The sequence below is a fragment of the Mustela nigripes genome, chromosome 1, assembly GCF_022355385.1.
Source record: "Mustela nigripes isolate SB6536 chromosome 1, MUSNIG.SB6536, whole genome shotgun sequence".
Taxonomy (NCBI): Eukaryota; Metazoa; Chordata; class Mammalia; order Carnivora; family Mustelidae; genus Mustela; species Mustela nigripes.
In genome coordinates, this window is record NC_081557.1 from 185,938,284 (window position 1) to 185,952,302 (window position 14,019).

The 14,019-nt window shown below is 32.3% G+C and overlaps 1 protein-coding gene across 1 annotated transcript in view; it reads left to right on the plus strand.

Moving 5' to 3' along the window:
• Positions 1-14,019, plus strand: part of FAT4 (FAT atypical cadherin 4) — a 179,439-nt gene that overhangs the window by 144,661 nt on the left and 20,759 nt on the right. The window contains exons 10-11 of the mRNA XM_059378162.1: positions 6,705-6,809; positions 11,809-12,116. Of these exons, the coding sequence (XP_059234145.1) occupies positions 6,705-6,809; positions 11,809-12,116 (413 nt within the window). The remainder of the gene's footprint in view (positions 1-6,704; positions 6,810-11,808; positions 12,117-14,019) is intronic.

A 14,019-nucleotide genomic window follows, 5' to 3' on the forward strand; every position in this document is an offset into this window, starting at 1 on the left:
CTAACCTCACTCAGGGAAGATGGAGTAAATGCATCAAGACATATTAAAGTGGCTAATCAGAGCTAATGAACCATAAAACAAAACTCTTACTTAAGCATACATGTACCTCATAGAATGAAGTTTTTAAAATATTCAGTCTAGTTAAGTTTACTTTTATTAATGCTAATTAAGTGCTAATGCTTTAGTAAAGCTTTACCCAAGCCCTATATATACTGAAATGTGTTTTGGACATCAGAACTATTTCCAATCACCTATGTTCTATTTATCTTTTTGAACTTTTACCTGTACTTTTTCAAGGATATTTAAAGTCTGTAGCATTACAAACGGGAACTGTGAGATTTTCTTAACTTTATGTTTTAAATAATCCTTAGATATTACCCCATAACACAAACACACAACCACCACTACCACCACTGTGTGTGTCACATAAAGTTAGAAACTGCTCGAAAGATTGGAAGAGTGAGTGGCTTATGCACTGATGAAAACCAAAAATTTTATCCTAAGAATCCTGCAGGGAGTGATTGTTAGCTGAACAGAGATTTTAGTGTGAACATCCTGTAAGAGCATAAGTACAAAAATGAATATTACAGAACTACAATAAAAAGATATGAAGGGATATAGTTATTACTACATTGCCACCAGTATATTCCTGAAATATGAATTTATCATATACATTTTTAAAATTTTATTTTAAGTTGGTAACCATAGGATCACATAATACATGTGAAATAAGGAGTTTTTTAAATGAGTGAGTGATTTAGAAAGGACGAATTTTGTTTGTATAACTTGTGTTTCTGATCTCTTCTTCTTAGTTACTGGAAAAATAACCAAAAGGAAATTGAAAAAAAAAAATACTGACACTTCACATTCAGTAACAATCACTTTATGTTTCATTATTAAAAAACTGTTCTATAATTTAATTTTGTATCATAAATGGAGCTTTGATTCACTGTAATACAGCATGTTAGAAAGAATGAATTGATTTAATATAGTATAGAGCATGTGAAAAATTACTTTCAAGATTTTCACAAGGTTTAATAATACCAGAAATTACATTATTGTCAACATACCTTAGTAAATCAAAAGAAAATATCTTTCATATTATTCATGCCTCAGAAGTTCAGGGGATCCTGGAGAAAATTAGCAACTTAATAACTACAAATCCAGTATTTCTTTTCCAATACAAATGACATTTCTTGCACTTAATAGAACACTAATTAGAAAGCACGATTGTAGTCAGTAACCAATTATCATTTGTCTTCCTGCTCCAGGTATCCACTGCTTGTAGCACAATCCTGCATTAAGTCATTCAGAGGAATAGATGGTGCTGTAAAATGCGGCATGTAGATAGAGCTTATTTTCAAATCTGGGTCTCTCCTAACAGAGTTAGTTCATAGCCCCTTTAACCTTTCCCATCCACTTTCACACATCTGGATGCATTTTAGGTGTGTCTTTTGGAGTAATGCCAGTGTTTATTACCATATGGAGAAGTTTTCCTATGGTCTCAAGTAAGACCTGATATTTCAGGAGAGGATGATATTTGTCCATTCATCACTTTTATGACATTTGACAGTATAAATAAGAATTTTTTTCCAGACATATAAAGTTATATACAGGGTGTGCATAGTAATTTTACTGAGAAACTTGGCAAGCATTTGCTTTTGTGAAGATGGGAGTCGTAACTGAGTCATTCTTTTAAAATCATAAGTTGTATGTGAATGTTGTCCGTGATCATGTGATCAGAACATCATAGAATATAAACAAAATCTAGTGAATAGATGGGAAACGAAATTTTCTGTGAAATACAAAAGAGTGGCTCATTTCTTATATGCATTGCTTTTCTTTAAAATATAATTTTCAATTTATGAAAGTATTAATAAGAGGCTTCCATGAGCTTAAATTCTTTTTTTTCTGCAGAAAACAAACATATTTGTAAGCTTATGATGGATTGTATGTCATTATACATCATCATCTGTAGTATCATTGAAATTGTATTTGTACATGTTTTAAAATACAAAAGGAAAACAGTTTTTTTTCCCTTTTGTTTTTCTTACTATCTCCTCTTAAACATGATATTTGCTTTCTTTTGCTGTAAAAAACATAATACTATTCGATTAGGATCTTTAGATGAGCTATCTTCATAGTTCTTTGCACAATAATAGGAAACATAAGCAGTGTGAAGAAACTACTTTCTACTAAAATAATAAAAAAGTTTGTAAGCATAAATATTCAGAATAAATAACATATATGTTAGGAAATCATATTCATTAATAATATAATCAACTTAGATATAAATTGAACTTTGATAGTTTCAGTCTCCCTTCTATCTATGTATAAATACAATAGATCCAAAAATAGTCATTGTTGTGATCCAGTATATGTAATATATTCTAAGAATTATATGTAATATTATCTAAGAAATCATCGTATTCTCATAGGTGTTCAAATTTAACAGGTGAGAATAAATTTAGCTCTGCTTTACATAATCAGCATTAAAATGCTCTCTTGGAATGAACGGAATTCAAATGTACAGCCTTGCTGCCAAGACCACTGGTGATCACAACAGATTCAGTTTATGAACTCAGCATACCTTCTGCCCCAAACATGAAGATAATATGCTAAATTTCTTTTGTAAACTTAAACTATAACCTTCGAAAGTCTGTGGATACCCTGGCCTCCCGTGATCCGTTCATTTTCTTTTTCAGTAGTTCCCATTCTCCAAGTTCTAAGAGCTTATACTTCTCGAAGCACACTTCCTTCCATCTATGATAAAAAATTTATATCAACACATTAATTGATGAATATCAGAGCAATGAGACCAGTTTATTCTTATAAACAGCTGCTATTACAACATATCTTAATAGAACATGGCTTTTTGTGTTCCAAACATACGGTTGTATTTCATTGTGCAAGCCCTATCAGTATACTTGCAAGCCTCAAGACTCTGACAAAATTGTTAATTGACTTACAGTATTAAGTTAATGACCTAATTTTGCCTTCATGGTGCACCAACAGATCAGATTTTTTTGTAGTAGAAGCATGTTCGAGTAATTCAAACTGCTGCATTCTCTGATAAACATTATGCCATTAACATGAGACTTTAAGTAGAAAGATATGTGGAGAACAATACAGAATTTGCTGCTGACTTCTTACAGGATAATAGAGCATGAACTTTCCAAATCCTAGAAATTTGCATTTCAAGGCTGTCCTTTAATTCTTTGTAAAATTATGACATCTTTCCTTCATATAAAACAGTATTTTTAATAGTAACTTAAATTACAAGACTGGATTTTCAAACTGTGTCTTTGAATCTGGTATGGCAACCTCTTTGATATTCACTAATTAAAAAAATATACGCATCAAATGGAATACCGAAACCAAATTTTTGAGTGGTAAATAATTTATATACTCTAACACCAGCATATAAATATACCTAATTTTCTCAAACCCAACAATAAATTGATTTATTTAACTCCTAGCAGAGTCATTTTTTTTTTTTTTTACAATTTTTTATATCTACCTTCTAGAGAAAAGTGAGAAAATAAAGCCCTGGCTTAAATTAAAATGCAAAATGGAAGGTTGATTTTTTTTTCTCTCACTAATGTCTATTTATATTGATGTATACTGGAAGAATCAGATTCCATTGAGAATTTATTTTAATTTTCGAAAATTCATTCTCAAGCTAACATTTTCTTAGTCTGTAGCTTCTTCTGCCATTTCCATAGTTTTATGTTTTAATATCCAAGAAAGTCTTACTTAATTTGGGTTTCTTTCCATCCTTAATTTTCGACTAACTGAAACAGCCTATAGTCTATATTTACATTAAACACAGATGCCTATGTTAAATTCTAATTTTGAAAGAGTATGATAACCAATTTATACAAATTACACTAAACTTCCACCTAATGTTCTTTTGTTGTTATTATTATTTAAAACAAAATTTTAAAAGGCAGTCTTTTCAACAGAATTCAAAAGAAGATATATTTGAGATTTATGGTATCAAAGGCTTGTGATTTTATACACATATATTTTTTTCTTAGCGAACATATATGTCCAAATATTTGCATGACTTTTCATGACAGTGCTCCCTGAATTGGTTACTCTCTGTTCCCTGTTTCAGTCTTCCAAAAGTAAAGTTGTAATTTTGCAGCCTGCTAACTTGTTTTCATAATATTAGACTAACCACTTATAAAGTATATTAATCTATGTCCAGCTGATCCTTGAACAACACAGGTTTGACCTATGCAGGTCCAGTTATATGTATATATTTTTGATAAATACAGTGCTACAGATGTATTTTCTCTTCCTTATCATTTTCTTAATAGCATTTCATTTTCTCTAGCTTACCTTATTGTAAGAAGACAGTATTTAATACATATAGCATACAAAATATGTGTTAATCGACTATTTATGTTGTTGGTAAGGGTTCTGGTCAAAGAAGGCTATTTGTAGTTAACTCTGGGGGAGTCAAAAGTTATATTTGGATTTTCAACTACTGGGGTTGGCTTCTTTAAAAACTCAGCATTGTTCAAGGACAACTGTACTCAATACATGCTACTTTTAATATAATTCTAAAAGAAATTTTCAAAATAGAAAAATGAAACATTACTTAGTCCAATAGCACATGTGAATGCTCTTATAGTGGAAAAAAAAATGCAAGGACTGGATGTGACTTTCTTGATAGCAAATAAGTTACTAAAAGTACAGCCAATAGGTCTTATTTATTCTCCATTGAGCAATACTAGTACTAATGAAAAAACTCCATTTCTCTAGAGGGATCTGTCAGAAATCGAGCTGGAAAACAACATAGGAGAGAGTCCTATGACAGAGCTTCTCTCTGGTGTGATATTGTACAGGCTTATAGTAAAGTTGTTCTTCCTGTTTCTCAAATGTAACTCATTGCTACAGTACTTAAAACCTAATTTCTGTGCCTCTAGATTGGTAACTTGTTTATTTTCGTTATTTCCCCCTAGAATGGAAAGGTATTCTAAATATGTTACCATTTTGCCTTGTAAGGAAGTTCCCAATTTTATTTATAAAGAAAAAAATGTTGTTTATGACACTGTAATGTAGAGAAACATGTTTAGTTAACAGTGTCATGGGGTCTGACTCACGCTTATAATTTTAAACTAGAACAACTGTGGCTACATAATCAAGCCACAAAAACAGAACTGAATTAAACAAAACTTTGACTATATTTTAAGCATAGTAATCATGATGAAATGGATTATCTATGCTCAATATTAAGTCTAGTTGTGCACATAAAACTTACATGTTTTCATAAGATATTTAATAAAAGCATTAATGCAATCATGCTAAGAAATAGAAAATAGCTTTACAGAAACAAACTATTTAATTAAACAATTAACCCCCATATCAATTAATAGAAATAAACAAAGAACTCTATAATGTCTCATTGTTTCTGGGATTTGGAAAACTAGAAAGTATTCGAACAAATAAATTATTGAAATAATCTAAAATTTATAGAAAAGTGGCATTAGAACACATTTAGATTTACATTAAAAAATTACCACCACCACCACCGCGGAAACAAATAGGACTGGCCATTTACTCTACATTGGCCTACCTAGAGGTTGGCTATTCAGTTACAGCTTTGCAAAGCCTGGATATGGGAGCAGACCTATACTGGCCTGTGCCATAATTTTATAATTTCTTTGGAAAAATATTAGCCTTCAAAATACTTTTCTTCATCTATGAAATGTAAATATTTTCTGTTGCTTGGATTAATCTCGCCCACCGGAATGGAAATGCAATGTTCTGACACTTACCTGGTGTGTGTGTGTGTGTGTGTGTGTGTGTGTGTGTGTGTGTGTTTTGACTGCCATACCCTATCTTCTAGCCTTTCTGGCCAGTAATAGGCACTCAGTCAATATTAGTTGACTCAACTTGAGATGACCTATGAGGATATTTTATAAACTGAAAAATATGCTGGTTAGGTATTAATGTTAATGTTTTAGGAAAAAGACAAGGTATATGTAACCTGTAGCCAAGAATAAATATTAAGAATTGGAAATACATGATGTGTTTTCTGATTTCTTACTCTGTTTTATAACAGATATGTGTCAGTGAAGTGATATTTCTTGAAAGTGAAAGTATTTTAGTTTGACAGGCTAAATGAAGCCTTTGCTTACCTTCAAAAAATCCGAGTTGAGGAAATCTCTACAGTGAGAATTTTACTGTAAAATTTCAAATCTCATTATAGAATTGAAAAGGGAAGTAACATTGACAAGAGAAAATAAATTCAGTGAAAACATTTAAATATGTTCACCATTTGTGATTTTCCTGAAAATAGTACTTCTTTCCAAGATGTAAATTTCCTAACTATTTCATGTAAATTATGTAAATTATTTCCTAACTATTCTAATGCACATCTTTACAATAGGATAACTAAATAAGATTTTGAACTGAGAGGTATTCCAATTTTCTCATGTCAAGGGAAATATTCTTACATTTCTGTTCTCCAAGATATGATCTCTCAGAACAGATTTTTAAAAATTTTTTATTTTTTAAATTTGTTTTCAGTGTACCAGAATTCATTGTTTATGCACCACACCCAGTGCTCCATGCAATATGTGCCCTCCATAATACCCACCACCAGGCTCACTCTTTTACATATGGTTATGAAGTAATGGTATTAATATGTTTATGCATAAGATTTTTTTAACGAGTTTGATACTTTTCAGGTAAAATGTGTGAATCTTCCGTCAACTACTGTGAATGTAACCCCTGCTTTAATGGTGGTTCCTGCCAAAGTGGTGTGGAGTCATACTATTGTCATTGTCCATTTGGTGAGTACAGTTTAGATGTTGATACAAAATACCAATCTGTTTTGGCTCCTGGTTTAGCAATTCGATTTTATCGTGGCCATGAGTGATTAAGAAAATATTAGTTGTTTTACACAGGAGGTTTTAGCAAAATGAAATTACAAATGTTTAATATTGTTTAAAAAGTTTACTACAGAAATGCCATTGAATGCCATTGAATATATTGCTTCAGTTACTACTAGAGAAGTAATGAACTCAAGATAATTGAATTTGATATTGTCTCCTCTGGACATTTCCCCTCAAATATTTATGGATGACTTCTTTTTAGCCTGGAACCTATCAAAGAAAAAAATCTTTTAAGCATTATCTGACATCACTCTCTATTTAAAATCTTTAAGGATAATTAACCAAAGTGTTTTCTGTTTTGTTTTGCTACTTTTCGTTTTTACATTAATTAAACCACTTCTGATAGAAGGATCAGTAACTAGATGTGCAGTTTTCATGATATGCTTTTTCTAGATACTACCAAATAACGAATCATAATTCAGACGAATGTGTTCTTTTGAGAAAGAGTTATTAAAATTCTTCTGTACACATTTATATTTATCCACCATTATGTAATGAACTAAAAGATTCCTTTCAGATCTCACTTAGATGTTACCTGCACTGGGACAGCCAAAGACTCTGAGAATAGCTTTGGAAAGAGCTTTTATTTTAACTTGGATTGTTTCATCAGTTTGTGATTACTACTCTACAGTTTGAAGGATACTTTACCCTACAATATATTATTCATCTCCAGATGTCCAACAGTAATTAGAGACCCTATCTCTCTCCATAAACAAGAGAGGAGAAAGATGTTTTTCTAGTCTTTCCTTGAGCCATCACTGAGCTATACGGACTTTCAAAAGGGACTCTCAATGTACAGTTGCAAATAGAGCTTCAAAAGAATCTGAGGTTTCTAGTAATAGTAAAATGTAGTGTGACTGTAACTGGTTTTATTTTTATAAAGCACAAAATCAATAGAATGATAAAGAAAAACAGATTTTAAGTATCTAATTGTGACCAATGCATTTTAGCAATGGTTCTGAGGCCCAGAAATAGAGAGCTTTGTCTAAAGTCAAAAAATGAAAACAAAGCAAAACTATCCCAAGGTGATACAGCGACTAGAATACAATTTTATTTTCAGTCCTGTATGACATTTACAGTATCTTGCTTTTTAAAATTTCTCTGAGGGCGCCTGGGTGGCTCAGTGGGTTAAGCCGCTGCCTTTGGCTCAGGTCATGATCTCAGGGTCCTGGGATCGAGTCCCGCATCGGGCTCTCTGCTCAGCGGGGAGCCTGCTTCCTCCTCTCTCTCTGCCTGCCTCTCTGCCTACTTGTGATCTCTCTCTGTCGAATAAATAAATAAAATCTTTAAAAAAAAATATTTCTCTGAGATTCTCACCAACAATGCCTCTGAAGCAGTGAAAAGCAGATTAAAGTCAAAATAAGCACAACTTTAGATCTCCCAAAACTTCTTTCACTAATCTCTTATAATCCTAAAAGGTGCTGCTTTCCACAGATAACCACAAGCAGGTTTCATGGTTTAACTTGTGTTTGGAATGAAAGATAAAGGGGTTGGAATAGAAAGTGGACAAAATTAATTTTAAGTGAATGAAGAAAGGTTTTTACATTTTTAAAAATTCCTTTACATTGTAGTTACAAATATGAGAATTTAAGATAGTTGTTTTCAATAAGAAACCAATCATTGCTGCAGTGTAGCTGAAGCAACGATCATTGCCCATTGGGCAAAAGTATTTTGGGGTCACCCTACCAGAGACCCCCAAGAGACTAACTCAGCAATATAAATTAGAGACAGATTGCATGCAACTGGCAGTGCAAAATTCTCCCTCCATTTCTTCCGGTGGCAAAAAGCAAAAAAAAACAAACAAACCCATGATTTAAACTTTTACATTGTCAGTTGGCAACAGAAGATTTATAAAAGAAAAGAAAACAGAAAACCGTGTAACAATAATACATGACTTGAGACTAGAGAGATAGAATTAAAAGGACAAAGTATTTTCCTTTTCAGATTGAATGTGGGTGAAACATGCAAATAGAAATGACAGCTGGAATGCCTCAAACAAATATCTGGAGGTACTTACACATGCATCCTATAAAACAACATCTTAACTATAATTCTGAAGTTGGACAAAGAATTTGCACTGTTTACTTTCTCATCAGTGAAAGATTTGTTGTTTAGATTTTTAAAATTTTTTTAGATTTTTATTTTTTTTTAAGATTTTATTTACTTATCAGAGAGAGAGAGGGGGAGAGAGCAAGCACAGGCAGACAGAACGGCAGGCAGAGGCAGAGGGAGAAGTAGGCTCCCTGCTGAGCAAGGAGCCTGATGTGGGACTAGATCCCAGGACGCTGGAATCATGACCTGAGCCGAAGGCAGCTGCTTAACCAACTGAGCCACCCAGGTGTCCCAGATTTTTATTTTTTTTAGATTGTAATTTAGAAAAACATAAAGTGCTTAGAATTTATAAAGGGTGCCTGCATAATGATAACTTCCTATGTATGTATCTATATATATATATGTGTTACTACCCACACACAGAATATTCCTTATTAGAGTAATTTAAATAATTTCTCTTGATCTTTATGTAGTTTTATTTCCTGGTATTTCATTTGAAGGGCTATTTAAAAATCTTCCTTAGTTTTTATTTTATTTCAAAAAGAAAAATCTACCTTTCTCTAGAAATAATAACAAAACTCTTTAAGAAGAAAAGTATTCCATAAACAAATACTTTCATGTTTGAAATATCTGAATCAATTTGTATCAAGAATCAATTTGAATAAAAATAGAGGACACCTTGCTAGGATCTATATTCTGTCAACATATATTTATATTCCGTTTTTTAAAAAGATTTTATTTATTTGTTTGGGAGAGAGCACAAGTAAGGGGAGGGGCAGAAGGAGAAGCAGACTTCCCTCTAAGCAGGGAGCCCAATGTGGGGCTCCAACCCAGGACTCTGAGATCATGACCTGAAGGCAGATGCTTAACTGACTGAGCCACCCAAGGGTCCTATATTCAATTTTTTAAAGGATTTATTTATTTATGATAAAGAGAGAGTGAGAATGAGCCAGGAAGGGGCAGAGGGACAGGGAGAAAGAAACTTTAGCAGACTCTGTACTCAGCACAGAGCCTGATGGCGGGCTCTGTTTCACGACCCTGAGATCACCACCTAAGCTGGAACCAAGAGTCAGATGTCTAAACTACTGGGCCACACAGATATCTCTATATTTAATTTTTAAGCCCATTTTCATATTTTTATTAAAACTTAATCAGGAGAGGCCTTAGAGAACACATAGTACAAATTTATTTTTCCTCAATAATTTATTTCTTTGTATAGTTTATCTTTGCTTTTTCTTTAACTTTGGTTATGCTTTCTGCAAAAATGATATAGCAAATGTATATCTAATAAAAAACTTTTAAATTTTGTTGTATATATGTTTTATACATTATATAAATTAGAAATGTAATACCAGGGCGCCTGGGTGGCTCAGTGGGTTAAGCCGCTGCCTTCGGCTCAGGTCATGATCTCAGGGTCCTGGGATCGAGTCCCGCATCGGGCTCTCTGCTCAGCAGGGAGCCTGCTTCCTCCTCTCTCTCTCTGCCTGCCTGTCTGCCTACTTGTAATCTCTCTCTGTCAAATAAATAAATAAAATCTTTAAAAAAAAAAAAAAAAAAAAAAAGAAATATAAAAAAAAAAAAAAAAAGAAATGTAATACCATGTGATATATAATATATATTTTTGATATACTATATAAATAAATTTCTGACATTTCATAAATATAATATATATAATTCCTATAATTTCTTTGCTTTTTAACTTCAGTTAATGTTTAAAAATAAATAATATGCATATTTCCTACATATTGATAACGAATATTATCTCAGTTTTAACAAAGCAGGAAAAGATAACACAGCTTTTATAGCAGCTTCTAGGCCTCTTTAATTTAAAGAATATTCAGATAAAAGATGTGGTGCAGTCAAAACAACTACACAATCAGGAGATCTGGCCTCAAATTTTGGCTCTGTCGCCTATAGTTCTGTGACCTCAGGCATGTTTTAAATATTCTGTAAAATGATGGTATTAGTTTCTTCTAGCTGAACAATTCCCTGACTCTAAATTTAATGCATTTATGAGAGATGTACAGCCAAAATTAAGGAATGGAACCTTTGCAAGTTAATAAGAATCATACTATTTTGGCATGGGTTAATTTTCCAATCATTTGCTACAGTCGACTAATATTTGTGGGAAAAGAATTTTGGCGTAGCACTGTAACATCAATAAAACTCATTTTTCAAGTAAAAAAGGAACCAGCCCAAGTAAGTGGGAATGCTGGATTTCAGAAAAAGCACAAGGCTATTTTAAAGTAGCCTGTCATAAATCATACCCAAAGAAGGTATAAAACAAGAAAGAGATAAAATCTTGAGACAGTTATTTCCTTCCCTAACAGCAGTGATTCCCATCCCTGATCTTACAACTCTTGAAAATACCACGAAGACAGGGACTGATATTTTTCAAGGTCAAAACAAAATTTACCATCCTTAATTGAATTGAAATTGTTTTTGAGAATTATATATTATAAAGGAAGTATCAATTGAAAATTACAGCATGTTAAAATTTTGAAAAGTTTGACAAACTAGTTTTGAAAGGTTTCCCGGAAAGACATCTCTTCAGACATAATCCATTCCACTAATTGTAATTTTTACAAATGGGACCTACTTAAATATGTTCCTAGTTGGCCAAAAAAAAAAAAAAATACAGCAGTTCTCAACTCTTGTGTGCTTTAAAGATCTTTAACTTGTTCTATTTTAATTTAATTTAGACAGTTTTCTTTGGGGCATAATATTTAAAAAGCTTGTTAAAATCATGATTCATTATTGTAACTTGAAATTATCCTAATCAAAGCCATTTACTAACATTTCACTGGAATTTCATGTGTTAATTTATCAATTCTCCCATCTACAGGTGTCTTTGGAAAACACTGTGAGTTGAATAGCTACGGATTTGAGGAGTTATCATACATGGAATTTCCCAGCTTGGACCCCAATAACAACTATATATATGTCAAATTTGCAACTATTAAAAGTCATGCTTTATTGCTTTACAACTATGACAACCAGACAGGGGACCGGGCTGAGTTTTTGGCCCTTGAAATTGCTGAAGAAAGATTAAGATTCTCTTACAATCTAGGCAGTGGTACATATAAACTCACCACCATGAAGAAGGTGTCAGATGGACATTTTCACACTGTAATCGCCCGGAGAGCAGGAATGGTAAGACATTTCATTCTATATTAAAACTTGTTTGGGGCGCATGGGTGGCTCAGTGGGTTAAGCCGCTGCCTTCGGCTCAGGTCATGGTCTCGAGGTCCTGGGATTGAGTCCCTGCATCTGGCTCTCTGCTCAGCAGGGAGCCTGCTTCCTCCTCTCTCTCTCTGCCTGCCTCTCTGCCTACTTGTGATCTCTCTCTGTCAAATAAATAAATAAAATCTTTGAAAAAAAAAAAAACTTGTTTAATTGTTGTATATCTGGTCAATCAAGCCTTCAAGTTAAAGCATGAATTGAGGTGCAAACTTGGCCAGTTTTGTTATGAACTAAAGCAGCAAAGAGGTAATTTCTTGCTTTTGCTCATGACAACTATTTGTCACAAAGAACAACTTGTCTCAAAAGCAAAGGAAGGTAAAAAATAAATAAAACATCTTATTGCAGAAACTTTTCATTTTATACATTTCCTATATATGTTTAAGGCCACGTCAGAACTGTACTTAAAAAGGCTACTTTTCTAAGTATCCCAGCCCTGACTGAACAAACAATTTAAAAACAAATGAAAAACTTTTGTACAAATAAATTATTGAAAAAGATGTTGCTAGCACATATTCCAATATAGTAGATAGCAATCCTTATTGTACTCCCATTTCAACGTGTTGTCATCTGTGAGGTCTATGACATGGTATGAAAATGAAATTTTGTTTGTTGATTATCTAAGGTATTTTCATAGCTATAAATTCAGTTATATTAGAGATTTCCTATTATATGCTATTTAATTATATGGCTCTCGTATTACAATAAGATGGTACATATTTACTTAGTGTTTATGTTCATTAAACAAGTATTTTCCTTTATAAAGGAAAATTCATGGTATATTTTCCCTATTAGTGTTTGAAAACATTTGATATAGAACAATAGATTGGAAAGACTTATTTATTTATGTATTCATTTATTTACCTTCCCAACTATCTTTTCATGGATTCCCCCTGTTTTCAACAATAATCAAGGTTTTTTGAAAAAGTAAATGCTAACAAAACTGTTTTAAAATATTCCTGGATTTTATATCAGGCTTTTAAAATTATAATTTCTTTTTAAAATTTACATTTTGGGGTGCCTGAGTGGCTCAGTGGGTTAAGCGCCTGCAGTTGGCTCAGGTCATGATCCCAGGGTCCTGGGACTGAGTCCTGCATGGGGCTCTCTCCTCAGTAGGGAGCCTGCTTTTCTCTCTCTCTCTCTCTGCCTGCCTCTCTGCCTACTTGTGATCTCTCTCTGTCAAATAAATAAATAAAATCTTTAAAAAATGTATTAAAAATTTAAAAAATTAAAATTTACATTTTACACTTCAAAAGAAATAGAATTAAAAAACATGAAGTCATGTGTTAAAATAAACATTAGCCAAAAGAACAAAATAAATGCTCTGAAATAATTTTTAAATGAAGACACTTGGGATCTAAAGACTATAGTTTTATCTCTTAGCTTTGTGGCAATCCTGAAAAACATAAAAAATATAATAAGTTATGTAGTTCTGAAACTGATCAGATGAATCATATATTTGTCTAATGATATAAGTATTTTTAACACTAACTTTTGGGAACACTATATTATTGGACTATATATAAGCAACTTGCAAAAAGAACATAGAAAAAATTTTTTTACCATGTTTTTGTTATTTTTTCTGTAATCCATAGTTTTAAAAGAATAGTTTTTGTGTCCTTTATAATTATAAATTTCATAAAGACATAAGACTCAAACAATCTTATTATATTATTTTTTTGACAAATATAGATAACAAACAGTCTTTATCAAAAGACGAAATTCTCTTTGTTTTTAGGAGTACTTTAAATCCATGCGTTTTGGGACTTTTTTAATGACATCAAATACAATGGCTTTTCTCTCCTCTGGTATAAAG